The 27,853-nt window shown below is 38.5% G+C and overlaps 1 protein-coding gene and 1 pseudogene across 4 annotated transcripts in view; one reads left to right on the forward strand and one right to left on the reverse strand.

Annotated features, from left to right (window-relative positions):
- Positions 1 to 660: 660 nt before the first annotated feature.
- Positions 661 to 892, reverse strand: LOC132435454 (SS18-like protein 2 pseudogene; annotated as a pseudogene).
- A 3,984-nt stretch (positions 893 to 4,876) lies between these two features.
- Positions 4,877 to 27,853, forward strand: part of THADA (THADA armadillo repeat containing) — a 314,824-nt gene continuing 291,847 nt past the window's right edge. Inside the window, exons 1-10 of one of the 4 annotated variants that reach the window (XM_060026719.1) lie at positions 4,877 to 5,128; positions 8,249 to 8,348; positions 8,648 to 8,742; positions 13,316 to 13,446; positions 17,338 to 17,489; positions 17,607 to 17,639; positions 17,889 to 17,937; positions 21,681 to 21,862; positions 25,080 to 25,174; positions 26,837 to 27,057. In XM_060026719.1, the coding sequence (XP_059882702.1) occupies positions 8,273 to 8,348; positions 8,648 to 8,742; positions 13,316 to 13,446; positions 17,338 to 17,489; positions 17,607 to 17,639; positions 17,889 to 17,937; positions 21,681 to 21,862; positions 25,080 to 25,174; positions 26,837 to 27,057 (1,034 nt within the window). In that variant the 5' untranslated portion in view covers positions 4,877 to 5,128; positions 8,249 to 8,272. Of the gene's footprint in view, positions 5,129 to 8,248; positions 8,349 to 8,647; positions 8,743 to 13,315; positions 13,447 to 17,337; positions 17,490 to 17,606; positions 17,640 to 17,888; positions 17,938 to 21,680; positions 21,863 to 25,079; positions 25,175 to 26,836; positions 27,058 to 27,853 lie in introns of those variants that run through there. The other 3 variants (XM_060026718.1, XM_060026720.1, XM_060026721.1) reach the window with 3 other exon arrangements.

Genomic DNA, 27,853 nt, shown 5'->3' on the forward strand with positions numbered 1-27,853 from the left:
TGGTGAAGGAAAGAAAGAATACATAAAAGAGCGCCATCATGTGCTTTTAAGTAGGGAAGGGATAAGATCAGAGTTCTTTAGAAAGGAAAAGTTTGGGACTTCCCTGGTGGCCCAGTGGTTAAGAATCCGCCTGCCAATGCAGGGGACACAGGTTTGATCCCTGGTCCTGAAAGATCCCACAGGCCACGGAGCAACTAAGCCCGCAAGCCACAACTACTGAAGCTCGCATGCCTAGAGCCCATGCTCTACAACAAGAGAAGCCATCTCAATGAGAAGCCTGTGCACCGCAACAAAGAGTAGCCCCCTGCTCTCTGCAACTAGAGAAAGCCCGCACGCAGCAACTAAGACCCAACGCAGCCAAAAATAAAAATTTTTTAAATCAAAATAAAATAAAAAAAGAAAGTTTGAAGAACATCTAAAATGTGCCTCATTCATAACAAACCTAACAAACCTTTTTTTTTATTTTTGTTTTTTTAGGGAATCTGCTTAATTATTAAAATAAATATTTACATTGAGAATACAGTTAACTTAGTAGCTTTCTTCACATTTTTGAGAGTCACAGAAGTTTCATTCATGTTTTAAGCAGTTAAGATGGTAAAGATTCTACTTCATAGGAAATGAATTACATTCAATGACTTCTCACAACAGTCAACTGGAAGATTATTCCATTGCTTTCGAAGCAATGGTTGGGCTGGCATCTGTGATAGTAGCCAAATAAATGAAATTTCTGTGTAACACATGCTGGTACTGGGTGCACTCATTTGCCTGGCCTTTGTTCTGATACTCCATGATACAGCAGATCAGCTGGTCATTCTCCTCTAGGACCCACTGGATCATTTTGATTGACTTCTGCCCTGCCTCTCAGCCAGTCTGGTATGAAGGCTACCAACATCCTGGGAAGCCAGGTTGAAACCCAGTCTCAGGCCCCACGGATCCTCGTGCATCTAGTAAACCTAGTTTTATGTTTAAATTCTGTGGCTGTCTTCTATGAAAATGTATGTCATTAAAGGCAAATAAGTTTGTAAGAACACATGAGCATTAGTGTTTCCTTAAGATATACTGTGGAAATTATAATCAAACAACTCGTAAACAAATCATTCCTTAGTTGTGATCTATTAGTTAGTACATTTTAAGTATCAAGAGAAATTTGTAGATGTGTTATAGACTGTGGTAGCTAGCCTCCAAAGTGGCCCCCCAACTATACTGGCCTCCTGGCATTTATGGGTTGGTGTAGTCCCCTCTCAAAATGAATAGGACTGAACTTTGTAATCAATGCGATATTGTTGACATGGTGTGGGACTTCTGTGGCTAGGCCATAAAAGCCATTGAAGCTTCTACCTTGCTCTTTCTGGGGAAGGCCAGCTACCATGTTGTGAGAAAGCTCAAGCAGCCTGGCGGAGAGGCCCACATGGGGAGGAACTAAGGCCTTTTGTAAACAACAAGCACCACTGAGTTAAGTCATCTTGGAAATGGATCCTCCACCCTTAGTTAAGCCTTTGGATGACTGCAACCTCATGAGAGACTCCTGGCCAGAAAATATCATCTTATATTAACAAACAATAAAATATTCATATTCATACTCTAGTATATGCTTTTGGATTTCATTTTAGACATGAAGCTATTAAATAGGGCTTATTAGGAGGGATTCCTTAATTATGTAAATCACCATACACTACTGGCAGATTATTCTCATAAAGTGTGTTTTTTAAAATGTAAGGGTGACTCTGAGACTGACAGACTCCATTGAGATTTTCAGTTATGGAAAACAATACCTATTATAGTAGATACCTGTGATTGGAGTGAAGTTTATGAACAAGTATTAAATGAGTAGGCAATTAAATCCCTTTTTTGTGGTTTTAAAAGGTGAAATTTTAATTATTCAAACATCCTTTCAAATGTAAAAGAACTTAAAAAAATCATTATGTGTGAAAATGTGTTATTAAATAACTATAAAAAAATTCCCTTCCCTACTTGAAGGGAAAATGCTGCTTTAACAGGTACATATTTAAAGTAAAACTACACTTAACAAAACACAGATATACTGATTACTTTTCATGATTTTATGTAGTCCACTTTTACCATAAGATGCCATTTAAGTGTTTTCTTTTATATTTTTATATATCAAGGATTACTGATTCTTTAAAAATTCCCTTGGACTACATTTTTACAAATAAAATATATAGCTACTTAAAAAAAGGTTCATGGCCCAAATTCATGCTGTGTTCTGAAAAGACCCAAGCAGAGAATTTAAAGTGGTCTCAATTTGGTGGTGCAAGTTGACTCCAAAAAAAAAGCTCTTTTCCAAACACGTTACTCTTTCAGTCTTTAAAACCTGAACTTTCTCTTGCCTCTATTTCCCCTAGGAGTTACCATTCCATTTATTTGCCACTGTGTACTATACCGCCATTGTCGCTGCTTGATCTTGTCACTGTCAATTCCTTTCCTCCCAGTCTCTTTTAAACTCATTCAAATCCACTCCAAGCAAACTTTTGCCCTGATCACTCTATGAATGGCAACTTCATCCTTCCAGTTGATCAGGTCAGAAATCTTGGAATCATCTTTGACTCTTTTCCTCATACTCCATATCCCATCCTTCAGAAAATCCTGTTGGCTTACTTCCAAATCATATCCTGAATTTGTCCACCCTTCACACTTTCCACTGCTACCTTCCTGGTCTGAGCCACCAGCATCTTGCCTGCTTAGTTTATAGCAATAGCCTCTTCACTCATTGAAGTGGGAAGTCTTCCCACTTCCACTAAAGTCTTAGTCTCAACAAAGTAGCTCCAGGGACTCTTTTGAAATGCAGATTAATCCTATCACTCTTCTGCTCAAAATGACTCCCCATTTCACTTACAGTAAAAGTCCTTGTAAGGCTTTACATAATTGAAACTCCCTTGTTTCATTCCCTATAACCTATACCTTTGCTGGCTTGGCTCTAGCCACACTGGCCTCCTTGCTGTTCTTCCTCACCAAGCTCCTGCCCTGACACACCTCTGCAGTGGCTATTCCCTCCACATGGAATGCTCTTCCTCAGGGTATCCACATTTCTCGCAAATCCTTACTCCAGGAGGCCTACCCTGACCACTCTATTTAAAATGGCAACAGATCTCCCCCTCACTCTCTTCTATTCCCCGTTTTTTCTATGGCAGTTACCACCTTTGCACATACATGTTAATTGTGTGTGTTTGCCTCCTAGCTCATGCTCTCATTTTGTGGGGGGAAGACTCACAACGTCTTACTCTCAAATGCCCCTTACTTTCAAATGGTTGGGCCAAAATTTAAAAAGGGTTGTAATCCATTGATCGTTACGAAGTTACTTCAGTGAGACTGAAACATATATTTAAAAAAGGAAAACACTTAAAAATGGTGTTAAAGAACAAAATTCAACCAAGTAAATGTGAAGATCTAATTGGCTTTATTCAATGATTTATGAACCAGGCAGCATCCCATCTAGTAAATAGGAAGGCACTCCTTCAGTGGTACAAAATGGAAAGCTTTTATAGAAATGGGGTGAGACAAAGAAGTTATGAGTAAAGGAAAAAAAAGGATTGTTTCAGGTAAGATTACTTCTCTAGTGCTGATAAAGCAATTCCAGAAACTCTGTTCTTGAGACAGGCTGAAACTGCCATTAAGTCTTGGTTTGCTGTCCTGGGGGCTAGTGGCTCCACCTTGAGCCTGTTGTTTCTTTCTTCTCCTTTTTTTAAAAAAACGATGGTTAAGATGGTAAATTTTGTTATGTGTATTTTACCATATCAGAGCACATAGCTCTTGTAGAATAACAAATATTTCAAGAAAGTTTTGTTTCAGTTATATATGTGTGAGTACTTAGGTGTACTTGGTTTAAGGTACAATGTATTTCTTACTATCAGTCCCAGTCAAAATTAGAAAAAAATTGCTGTAGAGGAAGTTCTACACACACTCATCAGCTGACATGTTAAAGACACTTCACAGCAGTATTGTTAGTGCAAAAGCTGGAAAAAATCCAAATCTCCAGAGGACTAGAATGGATAAATGTGGTATATTAAACAATGGAATACTATACAACAGTGAATGAAAGAACTACACAGACCTGCTTTTCTGTGGATGCCAAAAGCAATGCTGAGAAGCAAAGTCCTGGAGAAAACAAACGATTCCACATACAAAGCTCAAAATCAAACAAAATAAGATCTGTTTAGTGATACATACACAGGTGATAAAACTACAAAGAAAAACAAACGAAGGTGAGATAAAATTCAGAAAAGTAATGATTAAAAACTTAAAATCATCAATCTGACTAAAGGTTTGGGGAACTAGAATGTTTCTCTGTATTTCCCAAATTAATTGCACTTGAACATAACCTCCGTGTCTATTTCTTGATCTTACCTCCGTCCCAGCTCCTAGTGTAGAGGTTGGCACCTACTTATTTTATGTATTTTTAAAGGGCCGAGCCATCTGATAATTTGGTTTTCTGCATAATATATATACCCTAAATAGGATAACTTTCAAGGATAGCGCCTGGTAACAGCTCCGACAATAGCATTCATTAACTGCTGAATGAATACCTGTACTGTGGCATACGTTAGTTCATTTCCGTACTTCGCATCTTAGTCAAAATTCTTACTGTGGCTTCAGTTGACTGCCCGTTCCATCCCCTACCCCCTCTCACAGGCTCTAAAGTCATCAGGCTCCTGATTCTAAAGGCCCGGAGGCAGTTTTCTCCCTGTCTCTGCGCTGAGAAAGCTGAGAGGGAGAAGGTGGAACGTCTGGGTTAAGGCAAAAGTGCTTCCCAGGGACTCAGGGGTGTGGAGGCCACTGTCAAAGCTTACCTAACGGTAAGGAGGCGGGCAGGGTTCGCCCTAGCGGTTCAAGTGAGGTACCGCGCGCACCCTTTAAAGTAGGGTCTGACCAAACTCACTAACACCGGTTCTCCGGTGACATCACCACCCCTCTGGACTCCTGATTGGAGGAGTTCATTGGCTCAATTCTCGCGATGATTCTCCCTCCAGGTCCTCTTCCTTCCCTCCCGTCGCCTCGACCCGGTAGTCGACTACAGACCACGCTGTGAGCCACGGAGACACCGTAGAACTAGACCAGCTTCCGGGACTCGTCCTGAGGGCTGCGACTCTTCTCGGACTCTCACGGGAACGAGGTTTGGCTCCCAGGCGTCCTGCTTGTCCCATCCGCGGTAGCGTTCGACTCTCCACCACTCGGCTCGGCCACTTTGCTAGGGCCGCCAGGCGATATTCACCAATTCCCGTCCTTCAGTTACGCGAGAATTTGACGGTCTTGAAACTGATTTCCGGTCGCTTAGGTCTCCGTGGAGATAGCACTTTAACCACTTTTGTTTTACCTGTCATTCCCCGGTCTCCACGTGGTTGGGAAATTGCCCAGATAATGTTTGTGGGAGTCAGCCAGAAAGTTGTAGATGGGAGTGAAGCAGCAATCAGAAGGGAAGCAGCCAGTGGGACCCAGGAGGAGTATAATTTACTGAGCATCTTCTGGCCATTTAAGCAGTACCTTAAGGTGGGCACGGGATTTTCCGCTATTGGGAGGCCCAGTTCTTCAGGACAAACGTTTAGGCATCCATTGAGCACGCATAAGCACCAGACCTCTTTGTGCAGTCTTGAGGGTTCCAGGATCAAATCCCGGGGCAGATTTGCTCACCATTCACCAGAGAATAGCCTCCCCAGTTGTCTATCTCTATTCCTTCTAAGCTTTGTATATTGGTGACTTACCTAGGAAGTGATCCCCAGTGATATTCCCCTTGATCTAATCATTTCACTTTTCAGATTCTTAACCTTGTCAATGCTTTTCTAACTGTGTCCATTTTTATTACCATTTTCTGTTAAGTGGATTTTCACATTTCATTGCTGTATTGACCTCTTACTTAGCAAAGGGACCAAAGGTTCTTCAGTGTCAGGACTAGCTTGTCATTTGGATATAGAATTTACTTAAGATGACAGGTAGTCCACTTGCTGCTGTTAAAAGTATACATACCTTTTAGAACATCACTGACAAATGTGTTTTAAATAACTCATTTGTTTATTCATCAAATATTTATTAAGCACCTGATATGTGCCAGGTACTGTTTTGGGAATTGAGAATTAAAACAGTGGACAAAACAGATTAAAGTTGCTGCCTTCATGGAATTTATTACTAGGGGAGACAGATAATATGCAAATAAACAAGTTCTTGTAACTTCAGGTAGTAGTAAGTACTATGAAGAAAATAAAGCAATAGAAATGGTCTGTATATGCGTAGGAGTGGTGGCATTTTAGATAGAGTGGTCATGGAAGGCTTCTGGGAGGAGGTAATATTTGAGAAGAGACCTGAATGATGAAGAGTTGGCCTTGCAAAGATTTGGTGGAATAAGCCTAACAGACAGAGATATCAGGAAGTGCAAAGTCCCCTAGATGGTGAAGAGAAGATTAATTTGAGATGAACTGTAGGGGAAAGCATGGCCAGATTATTTAGGGCCTTGAAGGCCAAAGTCTCAAATTTGGATTTTATTCTAAGTGAAAATGAAAGCCCTTGGAAAGTTTTAAGAAAGAGAGTAATTAGATTTGAAAAAAATTGCTTTGATGACTGTGAAGAAAATGGACTCTTCAGAAGCAGAATGGAAGTTTGGAGACCAGTTGGGAGGTTATTGCAGGAGTACAGGTGGAAAGGGTTCATTCAATTTCTGTTTGGGTATTCCCAGCATTGGGAAATTCTCTTTTGAAAGGCAGCACATTTTATAGTTGAACCATAGCGTTCTTCCTTTGTATTGAGCTGGAACTGGCCTCCCTGAAGCTTGCACTGACATTTCCTAATTCTATAGACATCTACAAATTCTATAGCCATCTCAGATAGAAGACATCTGGGACTTCCTTGGTGGTCCAGTAGTTAGGACTTGGTGCTTTCACTCCGTGGCCCCGGGTTCAATCCCTGGTCAGAGAAAAGATCCTGCAAGCCGTGCAGTACAGCCAAAAAAAAAAAAAAAAAAAGACAGAAGACATCTATTCCTCTTTCTCCAAAGCAGTCCTCCAACAACAGCAGCTCTTTTAAGGCACTCGTCCAGTCCTCTTTTCTCCAGACCAAACACCTTTGGTTAACTGAACTGTTTTCTGAAAGGAGGTGCTCTCTTGGCCCTTCAGAAATCTGGCTGTTCCTTGGAAGCTCCATCATTTACTATGGCTCCTTAAGATATGGCCACCAGCATAGCATCTAATGCTCCACATGTCACCTGACCTGTGAAGATGACCAAGGGATCAGGCATTCCCTTGGTCTAGCTGACTTCTAATGTGGTTTTTAGCAGTCATGTTGTGCTATTGGCTCACATAATATTCAAACCACATATTGAGCTGTTTCAAATCACATATTTTCTCCCCCACCTCCCCATCCTGTATTTCTAGATTATATTTTTCTAATCCAAATGCAGCATTTTACATTTATTTCTGTTTCATCTTGGTAAATTTATTCCAGTTTATTGGTTTTTTTTTTTTAATCCTAATTCCATCATCCAACATATGCTCCCACCTTTGTGTCTTTTATAAATTCACTATGTTATGTCCTCTAATGTCTACATTATAAACACTGCTAAAAATGCTAACTGCACCAAGAAAAGAGCCCTGTGTGGCATTTCCCTAGCGGCTTGTCTTCAGACCGCATGGTACTATTAGTGTGTATCCTCTAAGTACATTTGTTCAGCCCATTGTGAACCCTGTTAGCTGAAACAAACTCTGTTCGTTAACTAAAAGCAAACTCACGAGGATAGTATGTGAAAGTTTCCTTTGTTAAATATTTTGCAGAAATAAAGATATAGCATCTCATGATACCTCCTGATCTGTCAGTCTAAGAAGTCACGGAGGTTAGGTATGCGTAGTTTATTTTTGAAAAACCATACTGGTTTCTTTGTTATTACTAAAATGAAGGTTTGCTGTATTTTAAAATATAAAGACTGGGTAGGTAAAAGTAACTTCAGACATTAATAAACTCTTCTTGAGTCTAAACAAGTTTTTCAAAGCAGAAATCCTTAGATCAGTAGTTCTCAGTCTGTGGCAACTTTGCTCCCCAGGGGACATTTGGCAATGACTAGAGACATTTTTTGGTTGTCACAACTTAGAGGAAAGAGGATGCTACTGACATCTAGTGGGTAGAGGCCAAGGATGTGTTAAATATTCTACAGTGTCCAGGACAACACTCTATAGCAAAGAATTATCCGGCCCAAAATGTCAGTGGTACTGAGGGCTTTAGTGCATTAGTGTCTTAAAACTCTTCTTTCTTGTAGTGACTACTGTTAATTCTATTTAAAATGGGTGTAAAGAAGAAGAAAGAAACTCAAGTTACTTCATTGACCGTTTGTCATCAGGACCTTGAAACTTTGAGATGTAAGTGATTTCTGACTTCATTTGTTGATCTCTTTTTTAGGTTGCAAACAGTATATTTATCTCTGGGACTCCATATCACATAATGTTCAAACTCTTGGTATTTAATTATTCCACATTCTTTACATTCAGTTTTGGTTGTAAAATGGTTTTCTTAAACTTCTATCTTCAGACTAAGTTCTGCCAGGTTTTTTTTTGTTTGTTTATAAATATTTAAATTTTATAGAACACATGACAAAGGCAAACTCATATCCGTATATTGTTAAATCACTGAAGAAATTTTTGTGTGTGTGTTAATGTAGCTTTGGCTGATGTAGAAGGGAAGAATCTAGCTTCTTTGCTGTTACATTGTGTACAACTCACCGATGGAGTGTCACAGATCCATTATGTTAAACAGGTAAGGCTGATTTGATATTCATGAGTGCATCTTGAAGGTTATCATGCTATTATGGACTTTTAAAATTAACTGATAATTTTTGGCTCCCAATTATTTAATATAAATGTATCATTAAAGAATAAGGGATTGTTTTGTTTTTTCTATTCATTGTATGATATCTTTTTATTCAGAGTGGCAAAAGAAGCCATACTTAGGCTTCCACCACTATTGGAGCTGTATATAGGTAGGATAATGAAATAATTGTGCATACCGTTTTGTTTTTTGAATTTTATTTATTTTTTTATACAGCAGGTCCTTATTAGTCATCCATTTTATACACATCAGTGTATACATGTCAATCCCAATCTCCCAATTCATCACACCACACCATCACCCCCCGCCACTTTCCCACGTTGGTGTCCATACGTTTGTTCTCTACATCTGTGTCTCAATTTCTGTCCTGCAAACTGGTTCATCTGTACCATTTTTCTATGTTCCACATATACGCATTAACATACGATATTTGTTTTTCTCTTTTTGACTTACTTCACTTTGTATGACAGTCTCTAGATTCATCCATGTCTCTACAAATGACCCAATTTCGTTCCTTTTTATGGCTGAGTAATATTCCATTGTATATATGTACCACATCTTCTTTACCCATTCGTCTGTCAATGGGCATTTAGGTTGCTTCGATGACCTGGCTATTGTAAATAGTGCTGCAATGAACACTGGGTTGCATGTGTGTTTTTGAATTATGGTTTTCTCTGGGTATATGCCCAGTGGTGGGGTTGCTGGGTCATATGGTAATTCTATTTTTCATTTTTTAAGGAACCTCCATACTGTTCTCCATAGTAGCTGTATCAGTTTACATTCCCACCAACAGTGCAAGAGGGTTCTCTTTTCTCCACACCCTACCTAGCATTTGTTGTTTGTAGATTTTCTGATGATGCCCATTCTAACTGGTGTGAGGTGATACCTCATTGTAGTTTTGATTTGCATTTCTCTAATAATTAGTGATGTTGAGCAGCTTTTCATGTGCTTCTTGGCTATCTGTATGTCTTCTATGGAGAAATGTCTATTTAGGTCTTCTGCCCATTTTTGGATTGGGTTGTTTGTTTCTTTAATATTGGGCTGCATGAGCTGTTTATATATTTTGGAGATTAATCCTTTGTTGATTTGTTTGCAAATATTTTCTCCCATTTTGAGGGTTGTCTTTTAGTCTTTTTTTTTTTTTTTTTTTTTTTGCGGTACACGGGCCTCTCACTGTTGTGCCCTCTCCCATTGTGGAGCACAGGCTCCAGATGCGCAGGCTTAGCGGCCATGGCTCACGGGCCCAGCCGCTCTGCGGCATGTGGGATCTTCCCGGACCAGGGCATGAACCCGTGTCCCCTGCATCGGCAGGCGGACTCTCAACCACTGCGCCACCAGGGAAGCCCTGTCTTTTAGTCTTATTTATGGTTTCCTTTGCTGTGTGAAGTTTCATTAGGTCACATTTGTTTATTTTTGGTTTTATTTCCATTACTCTAGGAGGTGTATCAAAAAAGATCTTGCTGTGATTTATGTCAAAGAGTGTTCTGCTGATGTTTTCCTCTGAGAGTTTTATAGTGTCTGGTCTTACGTTTAGGTCTGTAATCCATTTTGAGTTTATTTTTGTGTATGGTGTTAGGGAGTATCCTGATTTCATTCTTTTACATGTAGCTGTCCAGTTTTCCCAGCACCGCTTATTGAAGAGACTGTCTTTTCTCCATTGTATATCCTTGCCTCCTTTGTCATAGATTAGTTGACCATAGGTTTGTGGGTTTATCTCTGGGCTTTCTATCTTGTTCCATTGATCTATGTTTCTGTTTTTGTGCCAGTACCATACTGTCTTGATTACTGTAGCTTTGTAGTATAGTCTGAAGTCAGGGAGTCTGATTCCTCCAGCTCCGTTTTTTTTTCCCTTAATACCGCTTTGGCTATTCGGGGTCTTTTGTGTCTCCATACAAATTTTGAGATTTTTTTGTTCTAGTTCTGTAAAAAATGCCATTGGTAATTTGATAGGGATTGCATTGAATCTGTAGATTGCTTTGGGTAGTATAGTCATTTTCACAATATTGATTCTTCCAATCCAAGAACATGGTATATCTCTCCATCTGTTGGTATCATCTTTAATTTCTTTCATCAGTGTCATAGTTTTCTGCATACAGGTCTTTTGTCTCCCTAGGTTTGTCCTAAACCTAGGAATGTCCTATAAATATCAATTAAATCTATCTGGTCTATTGTGTCATTTAAAACTTGTGTTTCCTTATTAATTTTCTGTTTGGATGATCTGTCCATTGGTGTAAGTGAGGTGTTAAAGTCCCCCACTATTATTGTGTCACTGTCGATTTCCTCTTTTATAGCTGTTAGCAGTTGCCTTATGTATTGAGGTGCTCCTGTGTTGGGTGCATATATATTTATAATTGTGATACCTTCTTCTTGGATTGATCCCTTGATCATTATGTAGTGCCCTTCCTTGTCTCTTGTAGCATTCTTTATTTTAAAGTCTATTTTATCTGATATGAGTATTGCTACTCCAGCTTTCTTTTGATTTCCATTTGCATGGACTATCTTTTTCCGTCCCCTCACTTTCAGTCTGTATGTGTCCCTAGGTCTGAAGTGCATCTCTTGTAGACAGCATGTATATGGGTCTTGTTTTTGTATCCATTCAGCAAGCCTGTGTCTTTTGGTTGGAGCATTTAATCCATTCACATTTAAGGTAATTATAGATATGTATGTTCCTATGATCATTTTCTTAATTGTTTTGAGTTTGTTTTTTTTTTAATTAATTAATTTATTTATGGCTGTGTTGGGTCTTCGTTTCTGTGTGAGGGCTTTCTCTAGTTGCGGCGAGCGGGGGCCACTCTTCATTGTGGTGTGTGGGCCTCTCACTATCACGGCCTCTCTTGTTGCGGAGCACAGGCTCCAGACATGCAGGCTCAGTAATTGTGGCTCATGGGCCCAGTTGCTCCGCGGCATGTGGGATCCTCCCAGACCAGGGCTCGAACCCGCGTCCCCTGCATCGGCAGGCAGATTCTCAACCACTGCGCCACCAGGGAAGCCCTGGGTTTGTTTTTGTAGGTCCTTTTCTTCTCTTGTGTTTCCCACCTAGAGAAGTTCCTTTAGCCTTTGTTGTAGAGCTGGTTTGGTGGTGCTGAATTCTCTTAGCTTTTGCTTTTCTGTAAAGCTTTTGATTTCTCCATCAAATCTGAATTAGATCTTTGCGGGATAGAGTAATCTTGGTTGCACGTTCTTCCCTTTCATCACTTTAAGTATATCATGCCACTTCCTTCTGGCTTGTAGAGTTTCTGCTGAGAAATCAGCTGTTAACCTTATGGGAGTTCCCTTGTATGTTATTTGTCGTTTTTCGCTTGCTGCTTTCAATTTTTCTTTGTCTTTAATTTTTGCCAATTTGATTACTATGTGTCTTGGTGTGTTTCTCCTTGGGTTTATCCTGTATTGGACTCTGCACTTCCTGGACTTGGGTGGCTATTTCCTTTCCCATGTTAGGGACGTTTTCGACTATAATCTCTTCACATATTTTCTCTGGTCCTTTCTCTCTCTCTTCTCCTTCTGGGACCCCTGTAATGTGAATGTTGTTGCGTTTAGCGTTATCCCAGAGGTCTCTTAGGCTGTCTTCATTTCTTTTCATTCTTTTTTCTTTATTCTGTTGTGCAGCAGTGAATTCCACCATTCTGTCTTCCAGGTCACTTATCCGTTCTTCTGCCTCAGTTATTCTGCTATTGATTCCTTCTAGTGTATTCTTCATTTTATTTATTGTATTGTTCATCTCTGTTTGTTTGTTCTTTAAGTCTTTTAGGTCTTTGTTAAACATTTCTTGTATCTTCTTGATCTTTGCCTCCATTCTTTTTCCGAGGTCCTGGATCATCTTCACTGTCATTATTCTGAGTTCCTTTTCTGGAAGGTTGCCTATCTCCACTTCATTTAGTTGTTTTTCTGGGATTTTATCTTGTTCTTTCATCTGGTACATAGCCCTCTGCCTTTTCATCTTGTCTATCTTTCTATGAATGTGGTTTTTGTTCCACAGACTGCAGGATTGTAGTTCTTGCTTCTGCTGTCTGCCCTCTCTGTACATACCTTTTTTGTGGAGATAAGTTTAAAAAAAAATTTCTATTAATCTTAATCTTCAAAAATTTTAGCAGGCATGTTAAAAAGTTAACTTAAAATGTAAAGACTGTCCTTACGAGCATTTCATTATTAGGATTTATCATTTGAAGTTGCATAATATTTTGGGGGGAAGCAATTAAATGTATTATTGGTTTTCAGTAGTGCTACAGAATTCCTGTACGTTAAGCCATTAACAAGTCTACTACTCATTGAAGGTGGGTCTGGAGGGTAAAGTGGGAGTTGGGGGCATGGTTTAAATATTTAATAAATACTGAAATAGTTTTAAATTAAATTAAATAGTGTTTAAATTAGTACCCTTAACAGTGTAGAGTGGAAAATATTACACATTAAAGGTGAGACTTAAAAAAGTATTTGAATCTATGTTACTTTACTATTCTTGATATTAGAAAAACATTACTATGGCTTTGAATTCTTTGGATTATAGATTGTACCCTTACTGGAGAAGGCAAATAAAAATGGCAAGTGTGATCCCACTATTCGAAGTTGTTTGGATATTTTAGCAGGCATTTATCTTTCTTTGAATCTAAAGAATCCCTTGAAGAAAGTCTTGGCAAGGTAAGGAAAAAAAGAAAAGTTAGACGTTGTAAATGTTTAATTTGACCAAAAGTAACCAGTGTTTAAGGTTCCCTCTATGGTTTGGTAAAACTGAACTGAAATGTATCACTTAGCAATTTCATTCATACAATTTCTTCTTTGTTTTGTTTATTTACTTATTTATTTATCATAACTCTTTAAAAATGTAAAAAAGCTTCTTAGGTCACAGACGTTAAAAAAATAGGCTGTAGGCTGTATTTTACAGACTCCTGGTTCAGTCCATTTGCATGTAATGCAATTATTGGTTAAGTTTAAATCTGTCATCCTGCTCTTTTTTCTGTGTCCCATCTCTTCTTGGTCTAAACAGATGTTTAAAGCATATATTCCTAAGCATACGTTAGGAATATATTACCATATTACCTATATTACACAGGTAATACAGGAATATATGCTTAGTGTAGAAAGTTTAAGCAATATAGAAGTACACAAAATAAAAAGTGAGCCTTCCTTTTCACTATTTCTGGCTTATCTTTTCTTAGTAAAGGTTATCACTTGACATTTTGGTGTTTCTAGACCTTTCCTTTGGGTTTAGTGTGTGTGTGTGTTATACTTTAGTTTTTATTTTTTATGTAAATGGGGTTATACTCTACATATTTCTCTGTAGGTTGTTTTTCACTAAGGAATGTCTTAGAGATATTTTCAGGTCAGTATAGTCTTTTTTTTTTAATTGTGTTTAAAAAAAACCCACATAACGTAAAATTTACCATCTTAACCATTTTCGAGTGTACAGTTCAGTAGTGTTAAGTGTATTCACATTGTTGTGCTGTGGATCTCTAGAACTTCTCCATCTTACAAAACTGAAACTCTATACCCATTAAACAACTACTTCCTATTTCCTCCTCCCCCTAGCCCTTGGCAACCACCATTCTGCTTTCTTTTTCTATGATTTTGATTACTTTAGATACCTTGTATAAGTAAAACATTTGTATTTATCTTTCTGTGACTGACTTATGTCCTCAAGGTTCATCCATGTTGTAGCATGTGATAGGATTTCCTTCCTTTCTAAGGCTGATTAATACTCTATTGTATGTATATAGCACATTGTGTTCATCCATTAGTCTGTTGATAGACATTTGGGTTGCTTCCTCTTTTTGACTATTGTGAATAATGGACATGGTTGTGCAAATATCTCTTTGAGATCCTGCTTTCAGTTCTTTAGGGTATATAGCAATCCCCCGCAAGTGGGATTGCTGGATCATATGGTAATTTTATTTTTAATTTTCTGAGGAACTTCCGAACAATTTTCCATATGGCTGCACCGTTTTACATTTCCACCAAAAGCCTCATTCTTTCTAACAGCTAGATATTCCATAATATGTATGTACCGAAATTTATATGTGCCGTATTACATATTATTTAATCACTTCTCCATTGATAGTTTGTTTTCAAGTTTTCATTATTCCAGCAATGCTACAGTGATATTCTTAATTATGTATATAATTTTATATGTGTATTTCTCTGAAATGAATTCCTAGAAGAGGAATTTCTTGACCAAACTTAAGCCTATCAAAATTTTTGATAGATATTGCTAAATCGTAATCCTCAACACGATACCATGTTATACTCCTTCTAACAAGTGAATAAGAGTGCCTTTTTCTTCATATCTTTCCAACACTGAATAAAATCAATCTTTAAATCTTTTAAAATTTGGTAGGTGAAAAATGGTGTTATGTTATAACTTGCATTTGCCAGGTTACGAGTGTGAGTGAATATTTTTTATTTGTTTTAAATTTATTTATTTATTTATTTTTGGCTGCATTGGGTCTTCGTTGCTGCCCACGGGCTTTCTCTAGTTGTGGCAAGTGAGAGCTACTCTTCGTTGCAGTGTGTGGGCTTCTCATTGTGGTGGCTTCTCTTGTGGAGCATGGACTCTAGGCATGCAGGCTTCAGAAGTTGTGGTATGCAGGCTCAGTAGTTGTGGCTCGCAGGCTCTAGAGCGCAGGCTCAGTAGTTGTGGCACATGGGCTTAGTTGCTCTGTGGCATGTGGGATCTTCCCAGACCAGGGCTTGAACCCATGTCCCCTGCATTGGCAGGTGGATTCTTAACCACTGAGCCACCAGGGAAGTCCCCAAGAGTCAATATTTTTTAACGTGTGGATTTTGACTATTTTACTTTTTTTTGGTGATTACATATCTTAGTATGTTTTCTTGTTAGAATATCTTTTTTTTTTCTTTAAGCAAGTGTATTTATTGTGTCATAAGGCAAATGATCAAATACTGGCCAGTTATAGGGTTTCGGTGAAGTAGTCAACAAATGTCATTGAATATCCTGATATTTTCCATCTTTTTCTCATTGTTTGGCCCTATCTTCCCTCAGAGTTACAAGGGGCTAAAGCAGTTACAAGCACCTTATATAGACTTTACTGCAATTGGCAAAAAGAAAAAAAAAGGAAATTTCCTCCTCCGCATTTCTTTTTATTGGAGAGAAAAAACATTTTGTGGAAGGTCCCAGTAGACTTTTCATTGAAGGTCCTGTCGATATTCATTGTCAAGATTGGGTCATATACTTTCTCTCTCCCTCGTTGTAAAAAATGAGTTTCAGCCTGTATATGCTTTCTCTAATACAAGATTATATAAAATTACTTGTCTTATCTGAAAATACTCTTTTTGTTTGTTTAACTTTTAAATCTATCTGGTATTAAGTTTTGAGTGTAGTGTGAGATAGAGATCCAACTTAGTTTTCTTTTCTGTATGGGGAGCCACTTATCCCCAAACTGTTGAATAGTCCATTATTCACCACATATTTGAAATGCCATACTATTATGTTCTATGGTCTTGTATAAGCAAAGGTTTGATTTTAGACTTGGGTCTATTTGTTTACCCACCAACATCACACTTTTATTCACTATAGTTTGATACTATGGTTTAATTATATACTAGAACAAGTCATCTCTGTAGTGACTCTTGTTTTTCAGAATATTCTATTTTCAAATTTTTTTTTCCTTCCAGAAAAGCTTTAGAACTGTTGAGTCAAATTTTTTTTAAAATGTTAATTTAGATTAACTGTGGTAAATTGGCATTAAATTTAATTTATCCATTCAGTAAATTTTTATTGATTATCTACCATGTGTCAAGTATTCTTCTAGGCATTGGGGAAACAGTGAATAGAACAGTCCAGAACAGAGGTTACTTCTAAGAGGAAGACAGAAGATAGAGAAATAAGCAAAATATATAGGAATTAGAGAGCATGAGTGCTATGGAGAAAAAGAAATAAAGCAGAGAAGTGGGAAAGGGAGTACCAAGGATGGGGTGAGTGTTACAGTTTAAAATATAGTAGTGACTTCATACATCTTTGCTTAGTGTCATTGATAGGGTGATGTTTGAGATTGACCTGAAAGGGGTGAGGAAATGATTATTGGGTATATTTGAGGGAAGAGAGTTCCAGGTAGAGGAAATAACAAGTACAAAGACTTTGGCATGTTGTTGGAATGGAGGAAGGCTGTGTAGCTAGAGTGAAGTGAACAAGGATCAAGATGAGGCAGAGAGATAATGGTGGGCCCAGATCGTGTAGGGTCTCATAAGTCAATGTAATCTCTTTGGCTACTGCTTTGACTGAGAAGAACATTGTTGGATGGTTTTACGCAGAGGAGTAACATGTTATTTTAGTAATATCACTCTGGCTGCTCTGTTGAGAATAGTCTGCAGAATGGGAGGGAAGTAATATGGAAGCAGGGAGACCAGATGAGAGGGAGTTCCTGATCTGTCTTCTAGTGGTGTGATGTTATAATTTCCTGGCTGTATTTTGAAGGTGTCATTCAATATTTCTTCATTTATAATATTCCCCTCCCTCCCTACATATCCTTGTACATACTCTAAGGTTGTCAGATTTTTAATATTTGGTTCTTTTTCTAGCTCACTAAATGACCTACCTGAATTTTTTCTAACTGAGGCTACACAGAGTTTTACTTCTCGTCTTCAGGAAGAATTGAATACTACTACTGATCTATACTCTTATAGGAAAGTTATTGACAATATATCTTCCTGTATGGAGAACTTTGACTTGGGTAAGCCAGCTCTTTTCTAGTACTTTTTCTGGCTAACACCTGTCGGTACATCAGTGTTTTAAATGATGTTAATTTTGGTTCTGAAACTGCTTACCAGTGTTAATTTTTCCCCCACAGGTAGATCAGGTGTTAATAATCTTCTTGAAAATGGTAAGTCCTATTATTTTATTTTATTCTGAGAGGTGACTGCTTATGTAAGTCATTTTGGAACTGGTTCTTTTAAGTTTCTTGGCAACGGGTGGAGTACTGCGGATGACTAACGTACGTGGTGTGCCTTCCTTTTAAGTTTCTACTTCTGTGATATCGTTTTGGGTAGCAGTGATTTAAAATATTTTCTTGTGCTGAAGTCAAAGTTCAGTTTTAAATTTCTGATTTTTCATTATATTCTTTTTGTTTCAGTGCTTCATTATCTACAGAAGAGTTTAATTGAAATCTCAGAAGAAAACAGGCAAGTGTTAACATGTTTCCATGCTTGTTTATGTGTGTGTGTACATTTGCAGTTGTGCATTGTGTTTGTACAAAGGAAATTGTATTATATTGCTTGCTTTTTTTTATTTGGCTGCGCCATGCACCTTGCGGGATCTTAGTTCCCCAACCAGGGATTGAACCCATGCCCCCTGCAGTGGAAGCACAGTCTTAACCACTGGACTGCCAGGGAAGTCCCCACAAAGGAAATTTTTAAGAAGGGTCCAGAATGTGCTCCTTTCCATCCCTCTCCATTAATATTAGATGTAATTATTTAAATTTATTTTCTTGAGGTTTAATATTTAATTTTAAAAGATCAAATAAATTATTATGAGAATAAATGAGAAAGGGAAGAACTTTTTCCTCTACTGGAGTGTTCCTTTTTCATAGCATCCTGTTTTTATTTTGTGGATGAAATATGCTCTGTTATCTCTCTGAGGATATTAATAATAAGGTTTTTTTTTTAAGTTTTCTTATCTTTACATGGGTCTCTATTTCTTCCAGCCTGCTTTTTTTCTGTTTGCTGGTTTTGGTCACTGTATTCGTTGCTAGAAGCTTTTCTTGGAAGTCTGGTGATCCTTGGCTGAGCACTTATTTAAGATTGGGGCCCTGAGAGTTGATTTGGATCTCTGTACGTATGGTTGGGGTTGATTGCAGGCTTTATTGTAGGCTAGTCTAGCTGGGCTGTTTCTTTGGGGGAACGCTTGATGCCAGTATCTTTAGGCCTTTTTGCATGGGTAGTGGATTTGCCATGGAAGAATCTTTCAAACCATTGGCTTAATATTCTGGTTGCTGAGTGAGGGAAGAAAGCTGAGATCTTGGCATTTAGCATTTATTGTGCATATATTTTCCTAATTCTCCTGTTTGCAATATGGTATCACTGCTTTAGGTGTGTGTGTTGTCTTCCTGTCCAGACACTTACTGTTTTACCTTCTCTGGACGTAAAACAGTTGTTTACTAGCTTGGAGGTATGATCCACAGTTGTCATTCTCAGAGCGTAGCCACTCTTCCTGTTTTCATACCGACATTTAGCTCCACATCAAGGAGCAACTGGTGCCAACAATTTCTTAGTCTTTGGGGGCTGCAAATTGGGTTGCTCTGGGCTTGTTCTCTGACTGAGGATTCACCTTTCTTGATTCTGCTAAGTCAGTTATCACGTATCCATCTGCTCCTAAAATTTTAGTAGTATTGTCTTTTGTTGCCCTAGTGTATTTATGTCTTTTTACGTTTTAAATCCCTTGGTTGTTGGTTTAGGGAGGTTCTGGGGGAGAGTAGAAGTAATATCTTTGTGCCATCTTTAACCCAAGTCTCCTTTTACCTTACCGGGAGCTCCTTCTCTGTTTCCTTCTAGGCTCTTTTTCCTCTGCTCATCTCTTAAATATGAGTTCTGTCCTTTTCATTCTGTTTGTTCTGACTGCTTAATATCATCCACTTCTTTGGTGTCAGCTACCATCTCTATACTTAGGATTCCCAGGCATCACTCCAAGTTAGATCTTTTCCTTGAGTGCTAGACTCATGTAGCGGTTGTCTCCTGGTTGTTTTACAGGGTGCCTCAAATTCAATGCATCCAAAAGAAAATTCACTGTCCTTTTATATATTGTTGTTTTACCCACAACCCCTGGTAACCTCTATTCTACTTTATGTCTCTTTGAATTTGCATATTCTAGATAAACTCGAATAAGTGGAATACAATGTTTGTCCTTTTGTGTCTGGCTTATTTTACTTATAATGTTTTAAGGGTTAATCTATGTTGTAGCATGTGTCAATTTCACTCCTTTTAATGGCAGAATATTCCATTTTATATATAGGCCACATTCTGTTTATGCATTCATCTGTTGATGGACATTTGGGTTGTTTCTGCCTTTTGGCTAATGTGAATAATGCTGCTATAAACATTGGTATACCAGTATCTGCTTGAGTCTCTACTGTCAGTTCCTTTGGGTATATACTTAGGAGTAGAATTGCTGGATCATATAATAATTCTATGTTTAACTTTTTGAGGAGCGAGCCCCCAAACTGTCTTCCTTGACTTTTGTTTTAATATTATCATTGCTCTTGTGTTCTGCTATGTTGAGAATAGACTGAGAAGAGCAAGGATAGAAGCTGGGAGACCAGTTAGGAGGCTATTGCAGTAATAGTAATGCAAGGGAGAGATGAGAGTGGCTCAGGCCAGGAGTAGCAGTGGAGGTGGTCTGATTCTAGATACATTTTGAAGGTAGAACCAACAGGCTTTTCTTACAGATGGGACGAGTGAGAGAGGAGTCAAGGATGACTGCCAAGTTTTTGTAGAATAGAGATCCTAGCAGGTGGAGCTGGTGTGGAGTTGTGGATAAGTTCACGTAGTTTGAGATGTCTGTCAGACATCCAGGTGAAGATGTTGAGTAGGAAGTTGCATACACAAGCCTGGAATTGGAAAAAGAAGTCTGGGCTGGAGATGAAAATTGGGGAGTTGTCAGCATATAGACTATAATTTTAAGCTTATGAGCTAGATGAGCTCAGCATCAAGGGAATGAATTAGGTGGACAGAAGAAGTAAAGACTGGATTGCGGTGAGCTCACATAAAGACATAAGGGAGAAGAAGATGAACTAGCCAAGGTGTCTGAGAAGGCTCAACAATAGTGAAGTAGGAGAAAAACCTAAGGGCACCTGGCATCTTGGAAGCCGGATCAAGGAAGTTACAAGGTTAGGGAGTGTTCAGATTTAGAAATTATGTCATTTATTCTTTTTTTTTTAATTGAAGTATAGTTGATTTACAACGTTGTGTTAATTACTGCTGCACAGCAAGGTGACTTGGTTATACATATATATATATATATATATATATATATATACACATTCTTTTTCATATTCTTTTCTGTTATGGTTTATCATAGGATATCGAATATAGTTCCCTGTGCTATACAGTAGGACCTGTTGTTTATCCCTTCTATATATACCAGTTTGTATCTGCTAATGCCAAACTCCCAATCCATCCCTCCTCCACTCCCCGTCCCCGCTTGGCAACCACCAGTCTTTTCTCTATGTCCGTGATTCTGTTTCTGTTTCATGGATACGTTCATTTGTGTCATATTTTAGATTCTACATTTAAGTGATAGCATATGTATTTGTCTTTCTCTTTCTGACTTCCTTCACTTAGTATGATAATCTCTAGTTGCATCCATGTTGCTGCAAATGGCATTTTGTTCTTTTTTTATGGCTGAGTAGTAGTCCGTTGTATATATATGTACCACATGTTCTTTATCCATTCATCTGTCGGTGGACATTTAGGATGTTTTCTTGTCTTGGCTATTGTGAGTAGTGCTGCAATGAACATATGGGTGCATATATCTTTTTGAATTATAGTTTTGTCTGGATAAATGCCCAGGAGTGGGATTGCTGGATCATATGGTAATTCTATTTTTAGTTTGTTTGGGAAACTCCATACTGTTTTCCACAGTGACTGTACCATTTATTCCTGATTCGTTATTTTTACTCTAAAAAGAAGTGAGGTTAGTCATTAGCTGAGAAAATGGGAAAATTTTGAGGTAAGTTAAGAGTATTGGAAGTTTGCAGTAAATGTCTGCATAACTGGAATATTTATGGGAATGGAAGAGAGAGGCATAAATGTTGATTATAATCTAAAATTGATTTTGGCCCTTTGATTGAGGGATTATTTTGGAGAGAGATAGAAAAGGTGACATTTTAATTTGACTTTTCTTTTGTAATAATTTCTTTTCTTTGTTGTAGAAAATTGGCTGGAAATCATATTGTTCAAACTCAGTTGATGAATGACTTGTTGGTAGGCATTAGAGTTTCAGTGATGTTAGTACAGAAAGTACAAGGTTTCCAGAGACTTCATTTGAAGAGTTCTCCTACATGGCAAAGTATGTGTGGATTGCTGAGTATCTTTACCAAGTTTTTAAGCGATGGTAAGTATAAGACATACAAATGATGATTACAATTGAGTGTCAATCACTTTGCTACTAATGGTATGAAATATTTGATACTTAACTGAAATATAGAACTTCCTCTCCCCCAGCCCCTCAAAGTGGCGAAAGGTTCTGGATTACAGTTCAACAAGGGATAACATTGAAGGACTTTTCTAAATGTGTGTATGTGTGTGTGCATGTGTGTATTGTATACAAAGAAGAAAACCCAACAGTCTTAGAGTTGAAAAGCCACAGACTTTAAAAAGCAAAAGAAAGTTCTTGAGAAATTTCCAAATTTGGAGGTACGATCTGGAAAGATTAGTGTAACCCATGCATTTCTCCTTAGCAGCAGGTGTTACCTTCAGATAATGACAGTGGTCATTGTGGGGCTGGTCATTATTCCTCCTTATATCTCATGTTGCTTCTATCCATATGAACTGTACCACCACGAAACCAAGTAGGTAATGAGAGGAAGTGCCTTTTTTTTTTTTTTGTCTATTTAGTAAAAATATTTAATGCTGCCAAAAAGTGTAAAAATACAGTAGGAGTGGCAGTACAGCACCAAGTAGTCTCTCCTAATTTATTTCTTTTACATCTTTCTACATTTTCATACATGCATTGAAAAACTTCACAATGCGCAAAATTAGAGGGTTCTGCAAAGTCTTCTGCTGGTGGTGGTTGCTCTTTGTTCCCCTGGATGTAAGGTTTACTTTGTAAACAGACAAATGTGAGGCAATCTACTGGCTTATCAAGGAGAGGAAGTGTCTTTTTATAAAAGTGTTTCAACTAAGGAGTTAAAATGAAATGCTAGAATTAGAATATCACCATTTTGTTACCCGCAGTGACTTGAGGTAGGCATTAGGCATCAACAGCTACTAACATTACAGAAACAGACAACCAGACAACACGTGCCTCTTACTTTTGAGTCTTGCTTTTACCACTTGTAGTTCCCAGAGGAACTGAACTTGAGACTGACCCCGTCTCTAGGTCACCTGCCATTTTGCAGGAATTACAGAGGACAGAAGAAGGTGTTGAACCACACTAGGAGTAAACATCCAGATCATGGGAAACTCTGCAGGTTAAAAGGACAGAGTTCTTCGACAGAAATTATAATAAAAAGGATGGAAGGGGCACCTGTAGATTAAAGGACATATCAAAAAAATTTTAAATGGGCGAGACTATATTGTCTAGGGATGCACGTTTGATTAATGAAACTATTTAAAAATAATAAGGCAATCATTACTGTGAAAGTCAGGATAATGCTTACTCAGGGTGAGAGAGAGGAGCTTGTGATTGGGGTGAGGCATGTGGATGAGCCCTCTGGGCTGGGTGGCCAGGCTCTATTTCTTGCCCTGGATGGTGGGTACAAGGGTGTTAACCTTCTAATAATTCATTAAGCTATACATTTGCTTTGGATGTTTTCTGTATCTGTGTTTTATATTACAATAAGATTAGCAAAAATATTATACTAAACATATAAGTATCTACATAAAAAGCTGTATTACCTTTTCACCCTTTACCTCCTATTCTATATGGTAATGTATGTATGAATATTAACTTAATTAAAAAAACATTAATAGGATCTGTTCAGAGCTCTTGCTTGTAAAAAAACAGTAACTGACTCTGATTTTGCTAGGCTGTTGGGAAAAAAATAGTATCTCATTGTTTATATGTTCTTAACCTTGGTAACTAGTGAGAGTCCTAACTATATTGTCTCGTTAGTATTTCTTTTCTTTCCTCTTTTCCTTCCTTCCTTCCTTCCTGCCTTCTTTCCTTTCTCTCTCTCTCTGTCTCCCCCTCTCTTCCTTCCTTCCTTCCTGCCTTCTTTCCTTTCTCTCTCTCTCTGTCTCCCCCTCTCTTCATTCCTTCCTTCCTGCCTTCCTTCCTTTGCCTAGGATCTCAGATAAGTATTAAAAGGAAAATAAAGTTCCTTTTATTAAGGCATAATTTACAGACATGTTTGCAGAAGATATTTACATTTTAAAAGAGGAATTTATAAATCTAAAAAAAAAACACTTCAGTGAAATACAGAGAAGACATGAATTTAATGTGAGGCAACCTCATTTCTGAAAAGTTGATGGCCCCTAATCAATGCTGTTCTTCCCTAGGATTTTAAAGCTTCATGTATCAGTAAAGTGCTTAGCTGTAAGTAACAGAAAGCTGAACTTCAGGGATTTAATTAAATGTGCCTCCCCACATAAGGATAAATTCAGAGGCAGGTGATGCAGAACTACTGTGGGCAGTCTGGGACCCAAACATTTCTGCTTTTCTGCTTTGCCGTCTTCAGCATGTTGGCTTTCATCCATATGTTTGTTGTTTCATGGTTACTATATGACTGCTCTGTCTCCAGACCCCCTGTCTGTGTTCAGGGCAGGAAGGAAGACCAGTTGCATCTTTACCTTTAATCTGGAAGAACAAAAATAGCCAAAAGATTTCTGCTTACATCCCATCGGCCTGAATCCTCATATGGTACCTTTAGTTGCAAGGAAGATTGAGGAAATAGGTATCGTGTCTTTGGCTGGGCACGTGGATCTCCCAGAGTCACAGTTCGTTAACAGGGATAAAGGGCAGAATAGATTTTTGGAAGATAGCTTATAGTAGGTATTCATAATTCTTACCCCAAAGTGAATAAGTCACTGTATTATTTTGTTTACTTTCTCACAAACCAGAGGCTAATAGAAATCAAAAAGAAGATAGTAAGCCAGGATTGTTTGGTTACATTGGGTACAGTGCCAGTGAGAGCAAAGTTTGTAATTAGCACTGATGTGGGCTCTTTACACAAGCCCTGAAATCACTTTAAGAAAAAGTAATGTATCATGGGGATTGGGTTGCAGAGGCATCAGTGGAAGGGAGGGAATAGGAGGTATTGCTGCTAGATGTGCTGGGAGGGAGTAGATGGAGAGGAAGAGAGAGTGGATGTTAGAGGAGAAAGGAAGGAATCACATTGATTATTTGTGTGCTGGGCATAAAAGCCTTTATGTTCATTTATTTCAACCTTACAACAACTGTGTCAGGTAGGAGTTATATTTTTCCCATTAAAGAAGAGAAAGCTGAATCCCTGGGAAGTTAAATAACTTAATCAAGGCCTATCCACCTAGGAAGTGGTCAAGCTAGAGATTGCACCCAGGACTGTCTGACCCCACGGCATCTGCTCTTTCTACTGTACCACAGTATCCATCATCATTTAATACATGCTTTCTACTTTTTTGCCAAATAGATGACCTCTTACAGACGATTCAGAGTACATCTGGATTAGCTGTTATTCTTTTTATTAAGGCTATGTTTCATCCACCTGAAAAGATTGCGGATTTGGTAAGTCCATCTCCTTTTTAGAATTGTACTTTATTGATAGTTAGACACGTTTTTCTTTCTTTTTTTTTCTTTTTTTTTTTTTTATGGTACGCAGGCCTCTCACTATTGTGGCCTCTCCCATCGCGGAGCACAGGCTCCAGACGCGCAGGCTCAGCAGCCATGGCTCACAGGCCCAGCCGCTCTGCGGCACATGGGATCTTCCCGGACTGGGGCACGAACCTGTGTCCCCTGCATCGGCAGGCAGACTCTCAACCACTGCGCCACCAGGGAAGCCCAGACACATTTTTCTTTTTAAGATTTTTTAGATGTGGACCATTTTTTAAAGTCTTTATTGAATTTGCCACAATAGTGCTTCTGTTCTATGTTTTCTTGGTTTTTTGGCCTCGAGACATGCAGATCCCAGCTCCCAACCAGGGATCAAACCCACACCCCCTGCATTGGAAGGCAACGTCTCAACCACTGGACCACCAGGGAAGTCCCAACACATGTTTTAAAAAATATTTTTAGGGACTTCCTGGTGGCGCAGTGGTTAAGAATCCACCTGCCAATGCAGGGGGCACGGGTTCGATCCCTGGTCTGGGAAGATCCCACATGCTGTGGAGCAACTAAGCCGTGCGCCAGAGCCTGCAAGCCACAATTACTGAGCCCTCATGCCACAACTACTGAAGCCCCTGCGCCTAGAGCCCATTCTGTGCAACGAGAAGCCACTGTAATGAGAAGACTGCGTACCACAGCGAACAGTAGCCCCCGCTCGTCGCAACTAGAGAAAGCCTGCACGCAGCAACGAAGACCCAACGCAACCAAAAATAAATAAATTAATTAGAAAAAGTTTTTTTAAAGAAGTGAATTTAAAAGTTTTTTGCATAGTCAGAATCTTTCTGGTAACCTTTTTCCCTTATAGTTAGTGACTTCCAAAAATTTGGATAAAGCAGAAAGAAGACAATAATAGTCACCTGTAAATCTGTCTCACAAAGATAATCATTATCAACATTTTGGGGTGTATATCCTTGTTTTTTTCTAGTGTTGTTTGTTCAGTTCCATCTCTCAGTATCGTAAAAGATATTTGTGTTATTAAAATTAGAGATTAATGTATAGATATATACAGTAATAACTTTTTGATAAATGTTATCTTTATTAAGAATAACCCAAATATTGTACTAGAATCAATTGTTCAGGGAATTTGATTGTATGGAAGGTGTAAGTTGATAATACAGTTCTTGTATTTAGTACTAGCAGTTTTTTTGTTCCTTACTGTTTTATCTAGGAACTTATTTTAGTTCTTTACTAAGAGCAAAATGGCTTTATACAAAATTGATGTATACTGTTTTATGAGCTTACACAAAGTAATTATCATTGGATAAAGTTAAAAATTTTAATTTCTCAAATCACCTCTAAAAAAGCATTAGTTAATAATCTCATCCACCTGCAGGTGGCAATGTGTTGCACTCTCCCAGTACATTCAAACCAGCAAAATGGTTCATGTATTTAGATTCAATTTTTTTCCTCTTGATATAATAATTTTAACACTTGTGGGTTTTTCACCTTTAGATTCAGTGTTTTTCCTAGGACATTTCAGGGGAAAGAGAATTTTGGATTTATGTTTTGGGATATCAGGAAAGTTTTAGAAGCTTTATGTGTATCAGCTCTGTCATATTTTTCCAGATTAGTAGTTTGCTCCTCCGTTCAGTGGACCACACCAGCATCCCCGAGTGGCTTTTGAACTGCTGCAGGAGCCTTTGTGGTGCTGATGTCTCCCAGTCAGCTCTCTTATTCCTGTGTCAGGGGACACTCACCATGTTGGATTGGCAGGATGGGAGGATGGGCCCCAGTGGGGAGGCCCTGCTCTTGGATACTGTGCGTGTTCTGTTCACCTTGAGTTCACAGTGAGTTTTGTCTCATATTTTGCTTTGCTTGTCAGATATTTAAAAGATGGCAGCTGAGCTGGCTTACTTAGTAATTCAATGAAAAGTGGTCAGGATAGGGCTTCCCCGGTGGTGCAGTGGTTGGGAGTCTGCCTGCCGATGCAGGGGACACGGGTTCATGACCCAGTCCGGGAGGATCCCACGTGCCATGGAGCGGCTGGGCCCGTGAGCCATGGCCGCTGAGCTTGTGCGTCCGGAGCCTGTGCTCCGCAACAAGAGAGGCCACAACAGTGAGATGCCCGCGTACCACAAAAAAAAAAAAAAAGTGGTTAGGATAATCTTAAATTAAAAGGGAGATATGTGTAGGGACTGAAGTGGGTATGAAAGTAGAACAGGAGAAGATGGGATGATGGGAGAGAGAGAGAGAAATTATTGGTGCAAGTTAACCTGTAGCGAACACTTGTAAAATTAATTTTAACCTTCAGTCTTGCATTAGATAATGCAAGCATTTAAAAAAAATTATAAGCACTTCTATACATATAATGCTTTAGAGTTTACGAATAACTTCAGCATAGGTAGTTCAGTGTGATCCTCACATGTCTGATAGATAGGATAGGAAATCTAATCTGTTGAATGGGTAAAGTGAAGCTTAGAAAAGTAAATGCTTACCTAATAGCCTATTGCTTTTAAGCACCTAAACCAGAAATGTAATGAGGTCTTCTGACTTCACTGGATTGTATTTTGTGTTTTTTTGATATAAGTTGTGCATATTTTAAAGTAATTTAAAAATTATTCTTCATTGTTTATTTTATAACGG

Source organism: Delphinus delphis, chromosome 12, assembly GCF_949987515.2.
Source record: "Delphinus delphis chromosome 12, mDelDel1.2, whole genome shotgun sequence".
NCBI classification, from domain to species: Eukaryota; Metazoa; Chordata; class Mammalia; order Artiodactyla; family Delphinidae; genus Delphinus; species Delphinus delphis.